Genomic DNA, 26,172 nt, shown 5'->3' with positions numbered 1-26,172 from the left:
TGTATCAGACAGTCTGCCATTTACAATGACAGTTTTATCTGATTCTCAGTCTATCCACATCTACGGATTCATCATTCTAACATTTTTGGAGGAACAGATAGTTGTGTTTCAGCACAAAAGCAGTTTAGTCTAATCAGGGAATGTTGTTACTGTGGGAGGAACCAAATTAATGGGAGGCACTGCAGACAAGTCACTGTCCTTCATATTACCAGAGAAACACTCAGTTTATAAAGCTATTGTAACAGCTTTGTTTAATTGAAACAAGCTTGATTGAGAGGAGAAGGGAACAGCTTAAAGAGGCAGGGATGTGAACACAGGCAGCTGTGGTGTCATTTCATCAACCAGGAGAGAGAAGGGAACAGCTTAAAGAGGCAGGGATGTGAACACAGGCAGCTGTGGTGTCATTTCATCAACCAGGAGAGAGAAGGGAACAGCTTAAAGAGGCAGGGATGTGAACACAGGCAGCTGTGGTGTCATTTCATCAACCAGGAGAGAGAGGGAACAGCTTAAAGAGGCAGGGATGTGAACACAGGCAGCTGTGGTGTCATTTCATCAACCAGGAGAGAGAAGGGAACAGCTTAAAGAGGCAGGGATGTGAACACAGGCAGCTGTGGTGTCATTTCATCAACCAGGAGAGAGAAGGGAGGGTCGCAAAACTTTAATCACATCAGATCAATTATTCATGTTGTGGGTCCTGGTCATACACACTACGTACACACACACCATTCAGGCACACACGCACACACCACGTACACACACACCATTCAGGCACACACGCACACACCACGTACACACACACCATTCAGGCACGCACGCACACACCACGTACACACACACCATTCAGGCACGCACGCACACACCACGTACACACACACCATTCAGGCACACACGCACACACCACGTACACACCATGTACACACCACGCACACACACCATTCAGGCACGCACGCACACACACACACGCACGCACGCACACACGCACACACCACGTACGCACACACCATTCAGGCACGCACGCACACACACACACGCACGCACGCACACACACGCACACACCACGTACGCACACACCATTCAGGCACGCACGCACACACACACACACGCACGCACACACGCACACACCACGTACGCACAAACCATTCAGGCACGCACGCACACACACACACGCACGCACACACGCACACACCACGTACACACACACCATTCAGGCACACACACACACGCACGCACACACCACGTACGCACACACCATTCAGGCACGCACACACACACACACGCACGCACACCCCACGTACGCACACACCATTCAGGCACGCACGCACACACACACACGCACACACCACGTACGCACACACCATTTAGGCACGCACGCACACACACACGCACCACGTACACACACACCATTCAGGCACGCACGCACACACACACACGCACGCACACACACACGCACACACACACGCACGCACACACCATTCAGGCACGCATGCGCATGCACATGCACGCACGCACGCACACACACACACACACACACACACACACACACACACACACACACACACACACACACACACACACACACACACACACACACACACACACACACACACACACACACACACACACACACACACACACACAGACCTGACAGACAGACTGGCGGGCTGGAATGAATAATGCAAGCAGCATTTACACTGGAAAGTCCATCTCTGATCTCTGCTCAGTCTGTTAGAAACATTATGTAACAACAGGGAATGACAAGTAGAGAGAGAGGCAATGTATCAAACAGGATGAGACAAAACCCTCATACTAAACCGGCCAGGTCACACCAGACCCACTGCAGTATTAGACGTTTGTCCTGGCAACAGGGTAAAATACGTTGTAGATGTGTCCTGTAACACCACCACTGCATGTTTTAAATCAGTCTGTTATACACATTACGACAACTGAGGACATATCGCTACAAAATTCATTGCAACTTGGAAGTTATTGCTGTCAAGGGAGAAGGGAGACAACAAAGACAGAGAGAGGTTCTGGGGGAGGGAATAGGACAGAGAGAGGATGATGGGGGTGGAGGGGGGGGTGAAAAGAGGCAGGGAGGGGAAACCAGGGAGGGTGAGACAGATAAAAAATAAAAGTGAAAAGTGTACTTCTTGGCTGCCACCATTTATCGTTAAATCCCTGACAGGCACCTACCATAAGTCACTAAATAATCGCACAGAGATCCCTCATGTCCTCCTCTCTCCTTCCTGATGCCCTTGCTACCACCGCAGTGATAGGTCAAACTACTGTCTGTCGGTAGCGGATTTGCGGATTTGCTTGGTTTTGTCTCTGATTGGTTCATTCCACAGGAGTTGTGTTGGGTCTACTGTACAAGAACAGCTGTGCATTTTGACTTCCTTTTTTCACGGAACCCCTTAAATACGTACTAAAGATCTTGGGTTGAGAATCACCACTGGATGGATGGATAAAAGACGATGGAATATAACAGGACACAGTGTATGTTTCTAACACGGCATCATCGGGTGGTGATCCTGCATTTCAGAGGCCACATTAACTGTATTGACATCTGCATGGGAACGTTCCATTGCATTTGCAATACTCAATTCACCTTTGTCCTCTTCTTAAATTCCATTTAAGTTTCAGATATTTGAGACGCAGGAAGAGTATCCTTCTTTCTGAACATATTTGACATGTTTATATCTACAGTGCTTTCCAAAAGTCTTCATGCCCCTTGACTTATTACATATTTTCTTGTGTTACAACCTGAATTCATAATGGATTTAAAAGTATATATATTCTCACCCATCTACACACAATACCCCATAATGACAAAATCAAAATATGTTTTTAGAAATATTTTCAAATATATAGAAATATCTAATTTCCATAAGTATTCACACCCCTGAGTCAATACTTTGTAGAATCACCTTTGGTGGCGATTACAGCTGTGAGTCCTTTTGGGTAAGTCTCTAAGAGCTTTGCACACCTGGATTCTACAATATTTTACCATTATTCTTTAAAAAATCTTCAAGCTCTGTCAAGTTAATTGTTGATCATTGCTCGGCAGCCATTTTCATGTCTTGCCATAGATATTAAGGCTGTTTTAAGTCAAAACTGTAACTAGGCTACTCAGGAAGTCTTCTTGGTAAGCAACTCCAGGATAGATTTGACTTTGTGTTTTCGGTTATTGTTATTGTGAATTCATTTCCCAGTGTCTGGTGGAAAGCAGAACGAACCAGATTTTTCTGTAGGATTTTGCCTTTGCTTATAGCTGTATTTAAAAAATAAATAAAAAACTAGTCCTTGCTGATGACAAGCATACCCATAACATGATGCAGCCACGGCCATGCTTAAAAATATGAAGAGTGGTACTCAGTGATGTGTTGTGTTGGATTTGCCACAAACATAACACTTTGTATTTATTTCTTTGCTACATTTTTTGCAGTATTATGTTAGTTTGTGCCTTGTTGCAAACAGGATGCATGTTTTGGAATATTTGTATTATGTACAGGCTTCCTTCGTTTTATTCTGTCATTTAGGTTCGTATTGTGGAGTAACTACAATGTTGTTGATCCATCCTCATTTTTCTCATATCACAGCCATTAAACTCTGTAACTGTTTTAAAATCACCATTGGCCTCACGGTGAAATCCCTGAGCAGTTTCCTTCCTCTCAGGCAACTGAGTTAGGAAGGAGACCTGTATATTTGTAGTGACTGGGTGTATTGATACACCATCCAAAGCCAAATAACTTCATCATGCTCAAAGGGATATTCATATATGTTTTTTATTATTACACATCTACCAATCGGTGCCCTTCTTTGCGAGGCATTGAAAAACCTCCCTGGTCCTTGTGGTTGACTGTGCTTGAAATTCACTACTCGATTGAGGGATGTTACAGATAACTGCATGTGTAGGGTACAGAGATGAGGTAGAGTTATTCAAAAATCATGTTAACTAACCACTGTCATTGAACACGTAATGAGTCCATGCAACTTATTATGCAATTTGTTAAGCACATTTTTACTCCTGAATTTATTGCCATACAAAAGGGATTGAATACTTATTGACTCAAAACATTTCAGCTTTTAATGTTTTATTCATTAACAAAAAAAAATTCTACAAACAAAATTCCATTTTGCCATTATGGGGCACTGTGTGTTGATCAGTGGCACGACAGATCTAGTTATTCAATAGAAAATTCAGGCTGTAAAATCAAATCAAATCAAATGTTTTTGGTCACATACACATGGTTTGCAGATGTTAATGCGAGTGTAGTGAAAAGCTTGTGCTTCTAGTTCAGACCGCGCAGTAACATCTAACAAGTAATCTAACAATTTCACAACAACTACCTTATACACACAAGTGTAAAGGAATGAATAAGAATATGTACATATAAATATATGGATGAGCGATGGCCGAACGGCATAGGCAAGATGCAGTAGATGGTATAGAGTACAGTATATACATATGAGATGAGTAATGTAGGATTGTAAACATTATATAAAGTGGCATTGCTTAAAGTGACTAGTGATACATTTATTACATCCATTTTTTTATCTTAAAGTGGCTAGAGATTGAGACAGTACATTGGCAGCTGTTTAACAGTCTGATGGCCTTGAGATAGAAGCTGTTTTTCAGTCTCTCGGTCCCAGCTTTGATGCACCTGTACTGACCTCGCCTTCTGGATGATAGCGGGGTGAACAGGCAGCGGCTTGGGTGGTTGTTGTCCTTGATGATCTTTTTGGCCTTCCTGTGACATCGGGTGGTGTTGATGTCCTGGAGGGCAGGTAGTTTGCCCCCGGTGATGTGTTGTGCAGACCTCACTACCCTCAGGAGAGCCTTATGGTTGTGGGCGGAGCAGTTTCCGTACCAGGTGGTGATACAGCCCAACAGGATGCTCTCAATTGTGCATCTGTAAAAGTTTTATGAGTGTTTTCGGTGACAAACCAAATTTCTTCAGCCTCCTGAGGTTCTATTTATATTTGTCAATGGGAATCTTATGAGGAAGATAAAGTGGATGGATGGTATTAAACGAACTAACTTATAAATGAATTAACAACTAAATGATAATGTGATCAAAACACAGAATAATACAGTATGCATAGGTCATAAATGCTAATAACATAAAGAATTGTTATATAAAGTACCAGTCCAAAGTTTGGACACACCTACGTATTCCAGGGTTTTTCTTTACTTTGACTATTTTCTTCATTGTAGAATAATAGTGAAGACATCAAAACTATTAAATAATACATATGGAATCATGTAGTAACCAAAAAAGTGTTAAACTAATAAAAAATATTTTATATTTAAAATTCTTCAAATTAGCCACCCTTTGCCTTGATGACAGCTTTGTAGACTCTAGGTAGTCACCTGGAATTAATTTCAATTAACAGGTTTGCCTTGTTAAAAGTTCATTTGTGGAATGCATTTGAGCCAATCAGTTGTGTTGTGACAAGGTAGGGTTGGTATACAGAAGATAGCCCTATTTGGTAAAATACCAAGTCCATATTATTGCAAGAACAGCTCAAATAAGCATAAAGGTCAGTAAATCCGGAACATTTCAAGAACTTTCTTCAAGTACAGTCGCAAAAACCAAACGATATGATGAAACTGGCTCTCATGATGACCGCCACATGAAAGGTAGACCCAGAGTTACCTCTGCTGTAGAGGATAAGTTCATTAGAGTTACCTGCACCTCAGATTGCAGCCCAAGTAAATGCTTCACGTACTTCAAGAAACAGACACGTCTCAACATCAACTGTTCAGAGGAGACTGTGTGAATCAGGCCTTCATGGTCGAATTGCTGCAAAGAAACCACTACTAAAGGACACTCGTAAAAAGAAGAGACTATCTTGGTCCAAGAAACACAAGCAATTTACATTAGATCCGTGGAAATCTGTCCTTTGGTCTGATGAGTCCAAATTAAAGATTTTTGGTTCCAACCACTGTGTCTTTTTGAGACGTGTCCACTTATTTGACTGGTAATGTATATGTCATGTTAATGTCTTTAAATGTGTTGATTGTGTTTGTTGGGCCACACTATGTATCCTTGTCATGTCCCTGCCTGTCACACCTGAGGAGGAGTAGAGGAGCGATGAACCCCATGTTAGGATGATGTACGGTGTCTTCCTTTGACTCTGATAAAAAGGTAGAGTGAGTCTGTACAGACGGACCGATGGATGGAGATAGGGATCAATTCTTCCCTCTGTTCTCTTCCTCTCCATGTGTGATATTTATCTCCCCTCCTCCCCGAACAGGGATATTTTGGACACTTTGTACCAGTCTACAGAGATTAGCATGAATTTGGGGGACATGCATGAAATTGTTTTCTTGTGTTTTATTGTCATGATGCTGTTTATACAGTGTGGATGGGGGGAGATACAAAAAATATAACAAAATAAAAAAAGGTTTTGTCTTCCGGGAATGGGGAACAGTAAATAAGGAGTAATGAGGGAAATGCATGCATATGTGTGTGTGTGTGTATGTTTGTTAGGGATTGTTTTCTGTCATCACTTTAGAAGACTGTGACCCCAGAACACAGTGGCACTGAGCTGCTGTGTTATTCAGACAGTGTCTCTCCCCCATCCTCTGGAGAAGGCTAGACTGTGAATGCTGGGAGCTGACTGACTGACATTTGCACGTTAAAATTGTCTCCGCTTCCCCCCTAAACACCTACACTGCTTAAGCAAAACAGTGGAGGGACAAGGGTCTCTGTTTGTTGACGTGGTGTGTGTGTGTGTGTGTGTGTGTGTGTGTGTGTGTGTGTGTGTGTGTGTGTGTGTGTGTGTGTGTGTGTGTGTGTGTGTGTGTGTGTGTGTGTGTGTGTGTGTGTGTGTGTGTAATGAATGGAATCCTGCTGTGTCATATTAGCCTCACTGGAATGCCACACAAGGCCCTGCTGCAATGCTGCCTATTAATTTGTGTGTGTGTGTGTGTGTGTGTGTGTGTGTGTGTGTGTGTGTGTGTGTGTGTGTGTGTGTGTGTGTGTGTGTGTGTGTGTGTGTGTGTGTGTGTGTGTGTGTGTGTGTGTGTGTGTGTGTGTGTGTGTGTGTGTGTGTGTGTGTCCTGCATGCCTGTGTGTGTCCATCATGTGTCATGGTAGCTGCTAGGGCTGCGTGTTCTGTCTGGCTGAATCTCCTGCTCTGCTTCAGCAGTCAGTCTCCTCTCAGTTCCCTCAAAGAGCATCTCTGTCCCTTAGAGGCTCTACCTCTGCATCCATTTCAGATACACTCTCTTCTCCTCTCCTCGTCCTCTTCTCCTCTCCCCTCGGCACCAGACTCACCACAGCTCCTCTCCTCCTTTCTTCATCCTCCTCCTCTTCTCCCCCTCCTCCTCCTCCTTCTCTCCCGGGACTCAGGTGTGTGATTGACAGCTGTCCACTTATAAGAGGCAGAAGAACACCAACAGTTCTCGGACTGAACAACACTAGAACTAGTCTACCAGATTAACTGTTTCCTCTTAACATTTCTCTGTTTTTCTTTTTATCAGCTTCTTTAAAAAGGTACAATATGAAGAAATCACTCAGCCATTTCCTGGTTGCTAAAATTCTAATAAACTCATCAAAAAAAGAAACGTCCTCTCACTGTCAACTGCATTTATTTTCAGCAATCTCATGTGTAAATATTTGAATGAACATAACAAATTCAACAACTGAGATAAAAACTGAACAAGTTCCACAGACATGTAACTAACAGAAATGGAATAATGTGTCCCTGAACAAAGGGGGGGGGGTCAAAATCAAAAGTAACAGTCAGTATCTGGTGTGGCCACCAGCTGCATTAAGTACTGCAGTGCATCTCCTCCTCATGGACTGCACCAGATTTGCTAGTTCTTGCTGTGAGATGTTACCCCACTCTTCCACAAAGGCACCTGCAAGTTCCCAGACATTTCTGGGGGGAATGGCCCTAGCCCTCACCCTCCGATCCAACAGGTCCCAGACGTGCTCAATGGGATTGAGATCCGGGCTCTTCGCAGTCCATGGCAGAACACTGACATTCCTGTCTTGCAGGAAATCACGCACAGAACGAGCAGTATGGCTGGTGGCATTGTCATGTCAGGATGAGCCTGCAGGAAGAGTACCACTTGATGGAGGAGGATGTCTTCCCTGTAACGCACAGCGTTGAGATTGCCTGCAAATACAACAAGCTCAGTCCGATGATGTTGTGACACACCGCCCCAGACCATGACGGACCCTCCACCTCCAAATCGATTCCGCTCCAGAGTACAGGCCTCAGTGTAATGCTCATTCCTGCAACAATAAATGCGAATCCGACCATCACCGCTGGTGAGACAAAACCATGACTCGTCAGTGAAGAGCACTTTTGCCAGTCCTCTTTAATGCAGGTACTATTTAATGAAGCTGCCAGTTGAGGACTTGTGAGGCATCTGTTTCTCAAACTAGACACTCTAATGCACTTGTCCTCTTGCTCAGTTGTGCACCGGGGCCTCCCACTCCTCTTTCTATTTTGGTTGGAGCCAGTTTGTGCTATTCTGTGAAGGGAGTAGAACACAGCGTTGTACGAGATCTTCAGTTTCTTAGCAATTTCTCACATGGAAGAGCCTTCATTTCTCAGACCAAGAACAGACTAACGAGTTTCAGAAGAAAGGTCTTTGTTTCTGGCCATTTTGAGCCTGTAATCGAACCCACAAATGCTGATGCTCCAGATACTCAACTAGTTTAAAGAAGGCCAGTTTTATTGCTTCTTTAATCAAAACAACAGTTTTCAGCTCTGCTAACATAATTGCAAAAGGGTTTTCTAATGATCAATTCGCCTTTTAAAATGATAAACTTGGATTAGCTAACACAGCGTGCCATTGGAAAACAGGAGGGATGGTTGCTGATAATGTGTCTCTGTACGCCTATGTAGATATTCCATAAAAAACTGCAGTTTCCAGCTACAATAGCCATTTACAACATTAACAATGTCTACACTGTATTTCTGATCAATTTGATGTTATTTTAAAAATGGACCAAAAATGTGCTTTTCTTTAAAAAACAAGGACATTTCCAGGTGATGCCAAACCTTTGAACAGTAGTGTATGTCAGAGCGTTGGCCTAAGATACAGTGGCATAGTATAGAGTACAGTATATACAGTACATATCAGATGGGTGATGCAATATTTACAAACAATTAAAGTGACTAAGATACCGTAGAATAGTATAGAGTACAGTTTACACATATGAGATGAGTAATGCGAGATACGGAGACAAAGTGGCTAGTGTTTCATTTCCTTAAAGTGTCTATAGGCAGAAGCCTCAGATGTGCTGGAGATGACTGTTTAACAGTCAGTGGTGTATTATAGAATACAATACAGTATATACATATGAAATGGATAATGCAATATGTAAACACAATTTAAAAGTGACTAAGATACCGTAGAATAGTGTGGAGTGCAGTTTATACATATGAGATGAGTAATGCCAGATACAGAACATTATTAAACTGGCTAGGGATCCATTTCTAAAAGTGGCCAGTGATTCCTAATCTATGTCTACAGGCAGCAGCCTCTGATGTGCTAGTGATGGCTGTTTAGCAGTCTGACGGCCTTGAGATAGAAGCTGTTTTTCAGTCTCTCGGTCCCAACTTTGATGCACCTGTACTGACCTCACCTCCTGGATGACAGCGGGGTGAACAGGCAGTGGCTCAGGTGGTTGATGTCCTTGATGATCTTTTTGGCCTTCCTGTGGCATTGGGTGCTGTAGGTGTCCAGGAGGGCAGGAAGTTTACCCCCGGTAATGCGTCGAGCAGACTGCACCACCCTCTGGAGAGCTTTGCGGTTGTGGGTGGTGCAGTTGCCATACCAGGCGGTGATAAAGCCCGACAGGATGCTTACAATTGTGCATCTGTAAAAGTTTGTGAGGGTTTTAGGTGTTAGGCCAAATTTCGTTAGCCTCCTGAGGTTGAAGAGGCGCTGTTGCGCCTTCTTCACCACACTGTCTGTGTGGGTGGACCATTTCAGTTTGTCAGTGATGTGTACGCCGAGGAACTTGAAGCTTTCCACCTTCTCCTCTTTGGTCCCATCAATGTGGATAGGGGGGGTGCTCCCTCTGCTATTTCCTGAAGTCCTCTCCTAATATTGTTGACCGCCAAAATAAAGAAAACACTTAAATAAATTAGGGATACAACGTATATTGAAAGCAGGTGCTTCCACACAGCTGTGGTTCCAGAGTTAATTAAGCAAGTAACATCCCATCATGCTTAGAGTCATGTACAAAAATACCCAGTTGTCCATTATTTGGGCTACCATGGCTAGAAGAAGAGATCTCAGTGACTTTGAAAGAGGGGTCTCAAAGGAGCATAGGGGGTTTAAAAGGTGTGTGTGTGTGTGTGGTAAATCAAACTTTATTTATTCGTCACGTGCCGAATACAGCAAATGTAGACTTTACCGTGAAATGCTTACTTACAAGCCCTTAACCAACAGTGCAGTTCAAGAAGAAGAAAATATTTACCAAGTTGACTAAACAAGGAATTCCCAGTAAGCGCGGGTCATAAGCTTGCGTTGATTAAGTCCCTGCCCTTTGTACACACCGCCCGTCGCTACTACCGATTGGATGGTTTAGTGAGGTCCTCGGATCGGCCCCGCTGAGGTCGGTCTAAAATAAAAAATTATAATAATAAGTAACACAATAAGAATAACAATAACGGGCTCTATACAGGGGTACCGGTACAGAGTCAGTGTGGAGGCTATATACAGAGGGCACCGGTACAGAGTCAGTGTGCAGGGGTACAGGCTAGTTGAGGTAATCTGTACATGTAGGTGGGGGCGAAATGACTATGCATAGGTAACAAACAAACAGTGAGTAGCAGCAGTGTACAAAAGGGAGGGGGTCAATGTAAATTGTCCGTTGGTGATTTTATGAATTGTTCAGCAGTCTTATAGAAGACTTATAGGATAGAAGTTGTTGAGGAGCCTTTTGGTCCTAGACTTGGCACTCCGGTACCGCTTGCCATGTGGTAGCAGAGAAAACAGTCTATAACTTGGGTGACTGGAGTCTCTGACAATTTTTTGGGCCTTCCTCTGACACCAGTTATTAAATAGGTCATGGATGGCAGGAAGCTTGGTGATGTACTGGGCCGTTCGCACTACCCTCTGTAGTGCCTTACGGTCAGATGCCGAGCAGTTGCCATACCAGGCGGTGATACAACTGGTCAGGATGCTCTCGATGGTGCAGCAGTAGAACCTTTTGATGATCTGGGGACCCATACCAAATATTTTCAGTCTCCTGAGGGGGTAAAGGTTTTGTCGTGCCCTCTTCACGACTGTCTTGGTATGTTTGGACCATGATAGTTAGTTAGTGATGTGGACATCAAGGAACCGCTCCACCATAATCCTGTCGATGTTAATGGGGGCCTGTTCGGCCCGCCTTTTCCTGTAGTCCACGATCAGCTCCTTGGTCTTGCTCACATTGAGGGAGAGGTTGTTGTCCTGGCAACACACTGCCAGTTCTCTGACCTCCTCCCTATAGGTTGTCTCATTGTTGTCGGTGATCAGGCCTACCACTGTTGTGTCGTCAGCAAACTTAATAATGATGTTGGAGTCGTGTTTGGCCACACAGTCGTCGGTGAACAGGGAATACAGGAGGGGACTAAGTACACACCCCTGAGGGGCCCCAGTGTTGAGGATCAGCGTGGCAGACGTGTTGTTGCCTACTCTTACCACCTGGGGGAGGCCCATCAGGAAGTCCAGGATCCATTTGCAGAGGGAGGTGCTTTGTCCCAGAGTCCTTAGTTTAGCGATGAGCTTCGTGGGCACTATGCCTGAGCATCCCTCCAGTAGAGTTGACCTTCTGCCTTATATAACTATACCAAACAAAACATATCACACTAATTTCATTGTCCTGGACTTACTTTAACTATGTTCCGTCTAGTCTATGAGACCAGTCTGAAATACAGATACAGGTGGAGGGAAAGAGGAAGACAACCAGACAATACAGAGAAGTGTTTACACTGATGTTAAAGCTCATTAAAGAAGTATCAGTGTCTCCCTCTGCCATTTCTCCCCATGATGACTAGGACCTCAAGTGTTTTCAGCTGCATCCGTGCGTTATTGATTTGTATGACGTATTAAAAGGTAGCCTAGAGTCTAGGTTGAAAGAATATATATGATAGGATTACCAGGAAATAGAGATATTGATCGGGTCAAGAAGAAGAAGCAGGGTTTACGTTACAGCTAAAGAGAGGATTCGAGGGCGGCAGGCAGCCTAGTGGTTAGAGCGTTGAGCCAGTAACCGAAGGGTCACTGGTTTGAATCCCCGAGCCGACAAGGTAAAAAATATGTCGATGTGCCTTTGAGCAAGGCACTTAACCCTAATTGTTCCTGTAAGTCACTCTGGATAAGAGTGTCTGCTTAATGACTCAAATGTTAAATGATACATCAGGCTACACATCGTAAACAGACATTTTAGCCAATATTTCACATGCTGGACTGAGGCTTTTCCCCCAGCAAGCATTCAATTGCATTCAAATATGTAAATAATTTGTGCATTGCCAGGAATCCTAAATACACCCGTCCTTTCCAATGAAAAACCTATGGCTCTGGTCTTTCTATTCCAGCCCAGAAGGTGGCGATAAGGCACTCACAGTTCGCTACCAACCGCCATTACACTCCACTGAAGAAGAACAAGGAAAAGCGGAAGTCCTGTGGTATGTGCGTAGCAAATAAATAACATTTTACACGACAGGTATTTGCAAGCTAATACATATTACGCTGGTGTGGAATTTGTAATGTTACTTTTGCCACATACACATATTAATTAATGACACTAACGACTTAGCCTCTAATAAAGGCCTTTATCGAAAGCATGCTAGCTACTGTTAGTCAGCTATTAACGTTAAAGCAGAAATCATCAGTTAAAACAATAACAAAGCTGAGATATAGCTATGAATGCAAAGACTGACCATCCCATATATCAAACTTAGGCTAAATAGTGTTTACATTTACTCATTTGGGTAAAACATGCTTAGATTTGGGGTTCTGATGGGGTACGAATGATCTCAAGAATCAACGTTACTCTTGACAGCAGTTGTAAATACATTTGTTTATTTAAAAATGTAGCAAAAGCAAACCTGTGGGAAAACTTACCATAAAAAGAGTGTGCGTGTGACCGACCACCTCTCCCCTCCCTCCCAGATACAGCTCGGTCAGTGGTCTTCCTCCTCCAGTCCAGATTGAGGAGATTGCTACCTGTCTTCCTGTCTGTCAGTATGTCATCCAGGAGAGAACAGAGTTCCAGGTCTCTCCTATTTGGCTTGCTGCTTGTGCTGCTCTGTGAGGTGTTCTCGTTTGCACATGCAAGCAAGGTATGTTCATTGACGGGGCCATACTCACTGGTGTACAGTGTCAATTTCTGATGATGCTCACACAAATCATTAGCCTGGTCCCAGATCTGTTTGTGCTGTCTGCGGTCATTGTCAGTTGATAAGACAGCACAAACAGATCTAGGACCACACTCTTATAAAAAAAGGGTTCTTCGGCCATCCCCATAGACGGGTTGGTTGTTCAGCGACTATGTGGCAGAACAGACAGAGTTGGCATAGATTGTTGGCAACATGTTAAATATATTTATTATATATATTTTGACTATATTTTGAATGTTTAATGAAAACATAAATAAGTTTACACACAATGTGCGCTTGTTGTCTCTCAAATACATTGTCACAGTTGTTGGTTAGCTAGCTAGGGGATTTTTGCCATATTAGCATAGACCTCAAGATAAAATGAGTTGAAACGAGCAACCTACGATTCCCCACATGGCAGCTTCTTGTCATTGTTGCTAGTAATCTGACCATCCAGAATCACAGCAACACACGGACTTCTGCCTGATTGCAGCACATCGTTTTCGGGACTTTGTTTGCTAACCCATCTATAGGATAACCCTTTTTGGTTTCAGGTAGAACCCTCTGTGGAAAAGGTTCTACATGGAACCCAAAAGGATGTTTTACGTGGAACCAATAAGAGTTCTTCAAAGGGTTCTCCTATGGGGACAGCCGAAGAACCCTTTTAGGTTCTAGTTATCATATTTTTTTCTGAGAGTACAGGCTAACAAATCACTGTGTTGAAGACCCCCATGACGATAATGTTATTCTCTATGTTCACAGAGTTTTGAAGACGTGCGCTGCAAGTGTATCTGTCCACCCTACAGGAACATCACTGGACACATCTACAGCAGGAATGTCTCCCAGAAAGATTGGTGAGAAATGTTCTATCACATAGGCCCAATGCACAACATGCAGAACTCACAATCTGGTCTAACTCAGTCACTCATCTTTGTTCACTCCTGTTGTCTTCCACAGTACATTTAACTAGTTCTGTCATGAAGCTGTGGATTTAAGGATCCCCCACGCACACAATTTGCTGATCGATGTCTTCGTAGTTCAATGTAGTTCTGGAAAGAATGAATAAAAGTGTCAGGCTTACATCTTGGACTAACATAGAGGCAGTAGACTAATCATAAGAGACTAGTTATTTATAATGTGTGTACCTTTGTCTGTGCTCAGTAACTGCCTCCATGTAGTGGAGCCCATGCCAGTGCCAGGCCATGATGTGGAGGCCTACTGTCTGCTGTGTGAGTGCAAGTATGAGGAACGCAGCAGCAACACCATCAAGGTACTACTGACCCTTTACATTGACACACAGAGTTGATTTCAACTGATATTACCTGGTCAAAAGTGACCCGTTTTAATGCTGAAGAGACTATGGTGTAGGGAAGGAGTATGATAATCAACAAGTTACATCATTAGTAAAGGAACAGATTGACTGGCCATCCATACATTAGTCAGTCCCTTCAGTGTTTATTTGTTTATCATATGATACTATCACATCCTTCAGCCCTACTGACTTTCTCAGCCTCTGAGTGCCAGAGAGGAAAAGGCACAGCTTCGCGACAGGCATGCTTGCAGCTTTACAACAATGCAAACGGCTTGTCTATAGCCCATTCAAAACATATGGCCCAAATTACTGGAGATACCTTTTTTCATTTTGTGCCGGATTTGTCCGCATTTTAAATAATTTCACAAACCATGTTGCTGGCTGTTTTAAACTAATCCCAGGACACAAATTATTGGTTTGATAACAAACACCCTTTTTCAGTCGTGTTTTACATATATATTTTGCCCAATATGAACTGAATGGTGAATAATGTATTGTGTAATTTTGAAGTCACTTTTATTGTAAATAAGATAGATGTTTTTGAACACTTCTACATTAATGTGGATGACACCATTACTACGGATAATAATGAATCAATCGTGAAAATGATGATCATACCCCCATACATTACCCCTTAAGAAATGCTAATCTCTCACGGATAACAATCATACTTTTGGGGGGTATGATATTTGTGTCCTCTAACTTTCTCATTCGTCATTATTCACAATTCATTCATGATTATTCCTTACCATGCATCTGTATTGATGTAGTAGTATTCAGAAACATCTATTCTTATTTACAATAAAAGTGTATTCACCGTTCAGTTCTTATTGGACAAAACATAATCCAAAACACAAAAAAAATGTGTTTGTAGTGTCACAAGCTTGATGTAGTCATCGCGTGCTAGGAATATGGGTCCGAATACTAAACTTTTGACTACTTTAATAAACTATCAGTGAATTTGTCCAAATACTTGACTTCTTTAAATGGAGGAATAGATGCAAAAAGTGCTTTCGTTTCTGAACAGTAAAACAGATACAGATGTAGGATCTGTATTTGACCAGTATTGTCATAGCAAAATAATCGTGCAGCAACAGGATTTTAACCTTTACTCCACAATGTGCTTGTTTGGTGATTAAACTATTAGCTAGACAATAGTTAGGCTTCATGAAAGTTCAGTACTGTTAATATAACTGTGGGTTAGTGTGGGGATTCAGTGAATTTATGTGGCATAGGAAAATTCTCAGCAACAAAAGTGATCAAATTAAGATCTGTTATCTGTATGTATGAAAATACCCTCAAATAAAAGGTGACATTCTGTATTGTTGCCTAATATGAAACATTTAATCTCTAATCCAAATTGCTGCAGTATAGTGTGAAATGTAAAACATGTAGCTTCTCTGTCCAAATAAATGAGATAACCAGACTGAGACCATTGTTCAGAAAGAAGTTTTTATTTAGGGCTTAATGTTCATCAGTAAAATTCATTAGAATTTCATTAAGGTATGTGATGGCCTAATGTTGTACATTATGGCTGGTTTACTGGTAACTGATGTTGTACATTATGGCTGGTTTACTGGTAACTGTAAGTGTAGTAGAAGGTTCCACTCCTCAGACCGCAGGTTACGCTGTGACTGCCAAACTGGAGGTTAGTGGTGCAGGTTCCCAGGTGGTCATCGAAGTTTAGGTCCTTGTCCCAGATCTCAAACTTGAGGGAAGCACTGGAAGGCACATTCAGAAAGTTGAATACAGCACTCCAGGATGGGTTTTGAGTATCCTTGTGCCAGTCTGTCATGCCACCGGATTCGCCACCACACCAAACCTTGACGTAGGGGTCAGGGTAATTACCAGCAGGGTCCCCTCGAAGGCCGCTGGCATGAAGGCCGGACACCCTGACATTTGCACCATGGACGCCCACCAGCATACAGAGAAACAGCAGTCCCAGAGAGAGGGGGGCCATGGCTTTCAGTAGGGGAAAGAAAACTAAGAGAGGGAAGAAATAGAAGGGAGGGGTTCAAATACATTTGCATGTCAACAGGATGACAAAATATAGCTTAGTCAAGCCACATGAGAGTCAGGAAGAACCTGAGTCGGGCCTCCCGGGTGGCGCAGTGGTTAAGGGCGCTGTACTGCAGCGCCAGCTGTGCCACCAGAGACTGGGTTCGCGCCCAGGCTCTGTCGCAACAGGACGCGGCCGGGAGGTCCGTGGGGCGACGCACAATCGGCCCAGCGTCGTCCGGGTTAGGGAGGGCTTGGCCCGTAGGGATATCCTTAACTCATCGCGCACCAGCGACTCCTGTGGCGGGCCGGGAGCAGTGCGAAGAGGAGATACAACACTAATAGTCTTCAGAGAGAAGAGGAGATACAACACTACCAGTCTTCAGAGAGAAGAGGAGATACAACACTACCAGTCTTCAGAGAGAAGAGGAGATACAACACTAACAGTCTTCAGAGAGAAGAGGAGATACAACACTAACAGTCTTCAGAGAGAAGAGGAGATACAACACTAATAGTCTTCAGAGAGAAGAGGAGATACAACACTAATAGTGTTCAGAGAAGAGGAGATACAACACTAACAGTCTTCAGAGAAGAGGAGATACAACACTAACAGTCTTCAGAGAAGAGGAGATACAACACTAACAGTCTTCAGAGAAGAGGAGATACAACACTAACAGTCTTCAGAGAAGAGGAGATACAACACTAACAGTCTTCAGAGAAGAGGAGATACAACACTAACAGTCTTCAGAGAAGAGGAGATACAACACTAACAGTCTTCAGAGAAGAGGAGATACAACACTAACAGTCTTCAGAGAGAAGAGGAGATACAACACTAACAGTCTTCAGAGAGAAGAGGAGATACAACACTAACAGTCTTCAGAGAAGAGGAGATACAACACTAACAGTATTCAGAGAGAAGAGGAGATACAACACTAACAGTCTTCAGAGAGAAGAGGAGATACAACACTAATAGTCTTCAGAGAGAAGAGGAGATACAACACTAACAGTCTTCAGAGAGAAGAGGAGATACAACACTAATAGTCTTCAGAGAGAAGAGGAGATACAACACTAACAGTGTTCAGAGAGGAGATACAACACTAACAGTCTTCAGAGAAGAGGAGATACAACACTAACAGTCTTCAGAGAAGAGGAGATACAACACTTTGTTAGTGGTACAGTGCTATGCTGTACATGTGTTACAGGACTCATTAAAACTATATAAAGATGAGACTGGACTAGATCTTACCTGTGCTATGTAGAGTCTGTAGACGATGGTCTGTATCTCAGGGGAACCAACCGCTGATGGTTTGTCTGTGCCCAATCGCTGTTTATAAATACTTCATCAGGCTTCTCCAATTCACCCCCAACATACAGTATGCCCCCAAAGATAACCCACAGGTGGTCTGTTCTCAGGGATTCCTCAACCAATGAGAGCACATGGAGGCAGAAGCACCTACAGTACAAGTGTTACATTTTAACCTTTAATGCTGATTAAATGATGGCCAGACTTTTGACCAATATGGCAATACCAAGTGTCATATTTAGACAAACAGAACTTGGCATCATCTCAGGGTTGTTGGCATCATCTCAGTTACCACCTGCCCTTGAGTCACTAAACCCCCAACCTGCTCCAAGCGCTGCTCTGCGCCACGTGCAGCACAGGGTCAGCTACAGAGCAGCACCTGTGGAGCAGGTTAAGGGTTAAGTGGTCTGCTCAAGGACCCACTGAGTTGGTGGCACCTGTTTTCTACAAACATCATCACTGTATAATGTATATATAAACTTATATTCTGTTGTGTATTCGACTCTGAACAAAAAAATAACCAGAAAATGTAAAGTGTGGGTCAAATGTTTCATGTGGTGAAATAAAATATCCCAGAAATGTTCCATATGCTTATTTCTCTCAAATGTTATGCACAAATGTGTTTACATCCCTGTTAGTGAGCATTTCTCCTTTGCCAAGACAATCCATCCACCTGACAGGTGTGGCATATTAAACAGCATGGTCATTACACAGGTGCACCTTGTGCTGGGGACATTAAAAGGCCACTCTAAAATGTGCAGTTTTGTCACACAGCTCAATGCCACCGATATTTTGAGGGAGCATGCAATTGGCACGCTGGCTGCAGGAATGTCCACCATTGAAGTTGCCAGAGAATTGAATGTTAATTTCTATACCATATGCCGCCTCCAATGCAGTTTAAGAGAATTTGACAGTACGTCCAACTGGCCTCACAACCGCAGACCACGTGTACATTTTCTGCCAACAACTCTGGTGGACGTTTCTGCAGTCAGCATGCCAGTTCCACGCCCCCTCAAAACTTAAGACATCTGTGGCATTGTGTTGTGTGACAAAACGGCACATTCGTTTTTAGAGGGGCCTTTTATTGAACAAGGTGCACCTGTGTAATGATCATGCATTTTAATTAGCTTCTTCATATGCCATACTTGTCAGGTGGATGTATTATCTTGGCAAAGGAGAAATGCTCACTAACAGAGATGTAAACAAATTTGTGCCCAATATGGAACATTTCTGGAATCTTATATTTAAGCTCTTGAAACATGGGACTAACATTTCACATGTTGCTTTTATATTTTTGTTCAGTGTGTAAATAAAAAATAATATATGAAATAGCCCTCTCCTCCAACAGACACATCTCAACATCAACATCAGGCCTTCATGAAATTGCTGCAAAGAAACCACTACTAAAGGACACCAATAATAAGAAGAGACTTGCTTGGGCCAAGAAACACGAGCAATGGACATTAGAATGGTTTAAATCTGTTCTTTGGTCTGATGAGTCCAAATTTGAGATTTTTGGTTCCAACCGCCATGTCTTTGTGAGACACAGAGTAAGTGAACGGATGATCCCGCATTTGTGGTTCCCACCATGAAGCATGGAGGAGGAGGTGTGGGGGTGGCGACACTGTCAGGGATTTATTTCAAATTCAGGGCACACTTAGCCAGCATGGCTACCACAGCATTCTGCAGCGATACACCATCCCATCTGGTTTGTGCTTAGTGGGACCATCATTTGTTGTTCAACAGGACAATAACCCAACAAACCTCCAGGCTGTGTAAGGGCTATTTGACCAAAGAGAATGATGGGGTGCTGCATCAGATGACCTGGCCTCCACAATCAACCGACCTCAACTCAATTGAGATGGTTTGGGATGAGTTGGACCGCAGAGTGAAGGAAAAGCCAACGAGTGCTCAGCATGTTGGAATTCCTTCAAAACTGTTGGAAAAGCATTCCAGGTGAAGCTAGTTGAGAGAATGCCAAGAGTGTGCAAATCTGTCAAGGCAAAGGGTTGCTACTTTGAAGAATCTCAAATCTATAATATATTTTGTAGAAATAGTAAAAATAAAGAAAAACCTTTGGATTAGTAGGTGTGTGCAAACTTTTGATTGGTATTGTACATAGTGAGTCACCCAGCCCATATCTCCCAGCCCTCAGCAGGCACCTGTTTTCAACAAATATCATAATTTATCATCAATTTATACATTAACATCTATTCTATTCTTCAGTTTTTTATTTAAAAAATGTCCATTCTTTTTTACATACAATACTATGTGTCTGTATTTGCAAATAAACTGAATAGTAATATTATTTCTAATATATAAATAACAAATAACATGTGAAATATCCCTCTCCTGCTTTTTAGATATATCCTTCCATTTACATTTACATTACATTTAAGTCATTTAGCAGACGCTCTTATCCAGAGCGACTTACAAATTGGTGCATACACCTTATGACAACCAGTGGAACAGCCACTTGCATCTAAATCTTGTTGGGGGAGAAGGGGGGTGAGAAGGATTACTTACCCTTACTTACCCTATCCTAGGTATTCCTTGAAGAGGTGGGGTTTCAGGTGTCTCCGGAAGGTGGTGATTGACTCCGCTGTCCTGGCGTCGTGAGGGAGTTTGTTCCACCATTGGGGGCCAGAGCAGCGAACAGTTTTGACTGGGCTGAGCGGGAACTGTACTTCCTCAGTGGTAGGGAGGCGAGCAGGCAGAGGTGGATGAACGCAGTGCCCTTGTTTGGGTGTAGGGCCTGATCAGAGCCTGGAGGTACTGAGGTGCCGTTCCCTCACAGCTCCGTAGGCGAGCACCATGGTCTTGTAGCGGATGCGAGCTTCAACTGGAAGCCAGTGGAGAGAGCGGAGGAGCGGGGTGACGTGAGAGAACTTGGGAAGGTTGAACACCAGACGGGCTGCGGCGTTCTGGATGAGTTGTAGGGTTTAATGGCACAGGCAGGGAGCCCAGCCAACAGCGAGTTGCAGTAATCAAGACGGAGATGACAAGTGCCTGGATTAGGACCTGCGCCGCTTCCTGTGTGAGGCAGGGTCGTACTCTGGGATGTTGTAGAGCATGAACCTACAGGAACGGGACACCGCCTTGATGTTAGTTGAGAACGTCAGGGTGTTGTCCAGGATCACGCCAAGGTTCTTAGCGCTCTGGGAGGAGGACACAATGGAGTTGTCAACCGTGATGGCGAGATCATGGAACGGGCAGTCCTTCCCCGGGAGGAAGAGGAGCTCCGTCTTGCTGAGGTTCAGCTTGAGGTGGTGATCCGTCATCCACACTGATATGTCTGCCAGACATGCAGAGATGCGATTCGCCACCTGGTCATCAGAAGGGGGAAAGGAGAAGATTAATTGTGTGTCGTCTGCATAGCAATGATAGGAGAGACCATGTGAGGTTATGACAGAGCCAAGTGACTTGGTGTATAGCGAGAATAAGAGAGGGCCTAGAACAGAGCCCTGGGGGACACCAGTGGTGAGAGCGCGTGGTGAGGAGACAGATTCTCGCCACGCCACCTGGTAGGAGCGACCTGTCAGGTAGGACGCAATCCAAGCGTGGGCCGCGCCGGAGATGCCCAACTCGGAGAGGGTGGAGAGGAGGATCTGATGGTTCACAGTATCGAAGGCAGCCGATAGGTCTAGAAGGATGAGAGCAGAGGAGAGAGAGTTAGCTTTAGCAGTGCGGAGCGCCTCCGTGATACAGAGAAGAGCAGTCTCAGTTGAATGACTAGTCTTGAAACCTGACTGATTTGGATCAAGAAGGTCATTCTGAGAGAGATAGCGGTAGAGCTGGCCAAGGACGGCACGCTCAAGAGTTTTGGAGAGAAAAGAGAGAAGGGATACTGGTCTGTAGTTGTTGACATCGGAGGGATCGAGTGTAGGTTTTTTCAGAAGGGGTGCAACTCTCGCTCTCTTGAAGACGGGAGGGACGTAGCCAGTGGTCAGGGATGAGTTGATGAGCGAGGTGAGGTAAGGGAGAAGGTCTCCGGAAATGGTCTGGAGAAGAGAGGAGGGGATAGGGTCAAGCGGGCAGGTTGTTGGGCCGTCACAAGACGCGAGATTTCATCTGGAGAGAGAGGGGAGAAAGAGGTCAGAGCATAGGGTAGGGCAGTGTGAGCAGAACCAGCGGTGTCGTTTGACTTAGCAAACGAGGATCGGATGTCATCGACCTTCTTTCAAAATGGTTGACGAAGTCATCTGCAGAGAGGGAGGAGGGAGGGGGAGGATTCAGGAGGGAGGAGAAGGGAGCTTCCTAGGGTTAGAGGCAGATGCTTGGAATTTAGAATGGTAGAAAGTGGCTTTAGCAGCAGAGACAGAGGAGGAAAATGTAGAGAGGAGGGAGTGAAAGGATGCCAGGTCCGCAGGGAGGCGAGTTTTCCTCCATTTCCGCTCGGCTGCCCGGAGCCCTGTTCTTCCTTTCCTGTCTTTGTACCCCTGCATGTTTAACTTGTCAAATGTTTGCCTTAGCATGTCAGAAAGCAGCCAAAGTCTTTGTCTGCTAAACTTGAATCCAAGCTACATTTATTTTCCATCCCCAGGTGACGATCATCATCTACCTGTCAGTGGTGGGCTCTCTGCTACTCTACATGTTGTTCCTGCTGCTGGTTGAACCTCTCATCCGTAAACATGACCCCTACATCCAACCCCTTCACAATGAAGACGACTCTGAGGTATATAAACAGATATACAGTGCCTTCGGAAAGTATTCAGACCCCTTAACTTCTTACACATTTTGTTATGTTACAGCCTAATTCTGAAATGGATTAAACAAAAACAATCCTCATTAATCTACACACAATACCCCCACCTCATCATTTTTGCAAATGTATTAAAAATAAAAAACAGGAATACCTTATTTACATAAGTATTCAGACCCTTTGCTATGAGACTCGAAATTGAGCTCAATTGCCTCCTGTTTCCATTGATCATCCTAGAGATGTTTCTACAACTTGATTGGAATCCACCTGTGGTAAATTCAATTGATTGGACATGATTTGGAAAGGCACACACCTGTCTATTTAAGGTCCCACAGTTGACAGTGCATGTCAGAGCAAAAACCAAGCCATGAGGTCGAAGGAATTGTCCGTAGAGCTCTGAGACTCTATTGTGTCGAGGCACAGATCTGGGGAAGGGTACCCAAAAAATATCTGCAGCATTGAAGGTCCCCAAGAACACAGTGGCCTCCATCATTCTTAAATGGAAGAAGGATGGAACCACCAAGACTCTTCCTAGAGCTGGTCGCCGGGCCAAACTGAGCAATCGACGGAGAAGAGCCTTGGTCAGGGAGGTGACCAAGAACCCGATGATCACTCTGACAGAGATCTAGAGTTCCTCTGATGAGATGGGCGAACCTTCCAGATGGACAACCATCTCTGTAGCACTCCATCGATCAGGTAGAGTGATAAGAGTTTATGGTAGAGTGGCCAGACGGAAGCCCCTACTCAGTAAAAGGCACATGACAGCCCGCTTGGAGTTTGTCAATGGTCACCTAAAGACTCTTAAGATCATGAGAAACACCATTCTCTGGTCTGATGAAACCAATATTGAACTCTTTGGTCTGAATGCCAAGTGTCACACCTGGAAGAAACCTGGTACCATCCCTACGGTGAAGCATGGTGGTGGCAGCATCATGTTGTAGGGATGTTTTTCAGCGGCAGGGACTGGAAGACTAGTCAGGATCAAGGCCAAGATGAACGGAGCAAATTACAGAGAGATCCTTGATGAGAACCTGCTCCAGAGCGTTTAGGACCTCAGACTGGGGCAAAGGTTCACCTTCCAACAGGACAACGACCCTAAGCACACAGCCAAGGCAACACAGGAGTGGCTTCGGTACAAGTCTCTGAATGTCCTTGAGTGGCCCAGCCAGAGCCCAGACTTGGAGAGGCCTGAAAATATCTGTGGATCAACCCTCCTCATCCAACCTGACAGAGCTTGAGAGGATCTGCAGAGAAGAATGGAAGAAACTCCCCAAATGCGCTCACCTTGTCTTGTTTTTTGGGGATTCAGTTCATTTGCATGGCAAAGAGGGACTTTGCAATCAATTGCAATTCATCTGATCACTCTTCATAACATTCTGGAGTATATGCATATTGCCATCATACAAACTGAGGCAGCAGACTTTGTGAAAATTAATATTTGTGTCATTCTCAAAACTTTTGGCCAAGACTGTAAATGTGATAGTTTTTCAATTTCTTTAATAAATTAGTAAAAAATTCTTAACCTGTTTTTGCTTTGTCATTATGGGGTATTGTGTGTGGATTGATGAGGATCAAAAAAACATTTTTTTTTTTTTTAAATAATGCTGTAATGTAACAAAATGTCAAGCGGTCTGAATACTGTCCGAAGGCACTGTACACCACACATAGGAAACGGGAAGATATGGCTTCTTAACATCTGCAACGCAATGTTACGTCTGTCGGGAGGCTGTGGGATGTGAGGGTTATGAGGAACAATTCTACTGGTTTGTACTTCACTGATTTAACAGGTGTGTGTAACGTCCTGTACACTCTGTCTGTCTGTCTCTCCTCTCTGTGTCCTCTCTGTGTATCTATCTCTCTGTCTCGCTCTGTCTCTCCCCTTCGACCCCTCCCATACAGGACATGCGGCCGCAGCCTGAGTGTGCTGCTGCTGCCCAGGGAGGCAGGGGTAACACGGTACTGGAACGGGTAGAGGGAGCCCAGCAGCGCTGGAAAAAACAGGTCCAGGAACAGCGCAAGACTGTCTTTGACCGACACAAGATGCTTAGTTAAACCTCAATGGCTGACTTCAGATCAGAGGCTAGAGTCACCTCCCAAGCTTCGTCCACATCTGCTGCTGTTGTACTGTCACTAGCTACATATTGTTCTTCAGGATTTCAATCCCTTTGCCATTTCAATACAGTCCCTGCACATTTAGGATTGTTAATGAGCGTTATGGCAATTCTGTTTGGAACGATCGCTGGCCCATTTGTCCTTTGTTTCCAAAATGGTGGTTGCTGTCATGAGAATATAGATGTGTATCAAAATGAGGAGTATAGCCAAACAGCAAAGTGTAAGTTGTGGTTGCATCATCATCTCTGCATCATCTTCATGGAAAGATAAAACAGGAAATGGAACTGGATATATTACAATCACTTTATCGAAAATAAGCTTTGAAAAAGTAGGACTGATTCAGAATATTTTTAACATGCTTAAGCACATTTTACAAATAATTTTCAATCCTCATTGTAGCATTGTTGTATTGTGAAGCTAACTCAGCGCACCGGTAGGCTGAATTCTTGTGAATGATAGGCTCACTGTAAATAGGCTGCCGGCATGTAATTGGTTACTTGAATTATTAGCTGGTGCCAAGCCAAGTTCATTCCTTAGTTTAAGCACTATTTATCATCAGAACCACTTGTGGTTCATTTTGCACTTCCTGATGATATCCTTTGCACTTAAAGACACAAGAAAGGAAAATGTATTGCTTTATTTAGCCTTGTAATGATGATTGATAGTTTGGCTGGCTTTGAAAAATGTGTTGTTTGATAGGCTGTCTCTACCTGGAGTGGACACAGATGAGTGAAACCTCTGAGGATGCTAAATGCGGATAGTTTAGCTTGTAACGGTCATTGTAATGTAGTCATTTACTGTAGAATCACTGGAATGCCAAATGTCTTTGTATGATTCCAGAGTGGAATATTGCAGTCAGTGGATTGTCTCACATTCCATTAACTGGCACCGACTGAGGCTCTGTGCTGTGTGTGTGGAGGGGGGACATTTCCAATCACATTCTGAGGTGAAGTTATGCTAGCCTGCTTTACCTCAAACACACACACATTGAGAATTGATGAAAAGGTCTATTGAATTAATGTTTTAGCTGACGTATTTTAATGCAGATGTACTCTTAATTGACATTTATTTTGAATGTAATTATCAAAAGGAATATGGTAGGGCCTGTATGTTGATGTTAAAGACAACTGATATGTGTGTTTTGATATAGGCTAGGATTTTATTACATTGTTTATTTTAGTTGGACTCTGTTCTGAGATCTTGCAATGTTGTAATGTCTGTGTAATTGCCTACACCATGCTTGGAAAACAGTAAAAATGGACCTTGGTTGAGCTTATATTTATCCTGTTGGAGTTATTTGGTGAAATCAGTATAACATAGTTTGATTGAAGCTGCTTATGTATTTATAGACAATGTTAAACCCCTTGTCGCTTGAGTTACCTGCCGTCATATCCCTCATCTTCA

At 43.7% G+C, this 26,172-nt stretch overlaps 2 protein-coding genes across 4 annotated transcripts; one reads left to right on the top strand and one right to left on the bottom strand.

The window, feature by feature from the left end:
- Positions 1–12,392: 12,392 nt before the first annotated feature.
- Positions 12,393–26,044, top strand: LOC118360668 (proton-transporting V-type ATPase complex assembly regulator TMEM9-like). 3 transcript variants are annotated; one of them, XM_035739955.2, is made up of 6 exons: positions 12,393–12,648; positions 13,136–13,305; positions 14,104–14,195; positions 14,503–14,611; positions 22,498–22,629; positions 24,556–26,044. In XM_035739955.2, exons 2-6 carry the CDS (start codon positions 13,210–13,212, stop codon positions 24,706–24,708), a joined length of 582 nt encoding a protein of 193 aa, XP_035595848.1. In that variant the 5' UTR covers positions 12,393–12,648; positions 13,136–13,209; the 3' UTR covers positions 24,709–26,044. The 3 variants fall into 3 exon arrangements, with proteins under 3 accessions (XP_035595848.1, XP_035595851.1, XP_035595850.1); XM_035739958.2 differs by having other exon boundaries at positions 12,553–12,648; positions 13,142–13,305; XM_035739957.2 differs by having other exon boundaries at positions 12,569–12,652.
- LOC118360669 (perforin-1-like) lies at positions 16,087–18,072 on the bottom strand. The gene is made up of 2 exons (XM_052484933.1): positions 17,898–18,072; positions 16,087–16,636 (listed from the first exon to the last, which is right to left on the bottom strand). Exon 2 carries the CDS (start codon positions 16,611–16,613, stop codon positions 16,227–16,229), a length of 387 nt encoding a protein of 128 aa, XP_052340893.1. The 5' UTR covers positions 16,614–16,636; positions 17,898–18,072; the 3' UTR covers positions 16,087–16,226.
- Positions 26,045–26,172: the final 128 nt, after the last annotated feature.

Source organism: Oncorhynchus keta, chromosome 28 (genome assembly GCF_023373465.1).
Source record: "Oncorhynchus keta strain PuntledgeMale-10-30-2019 chromosome 28, Oket_V2, whole genome shotgun sequence".
In the NCBI taxonomy this organism is placed as follows: Eukaryota; Metazoa; Chordata; class Actinopteri; order Salmoniformes; family Salmonidae; genus Oncorhynchus; species Oncorhynchus keta.
This window is presented reverse-complemented; position numbering and strand designations above follow the sequence as displayed.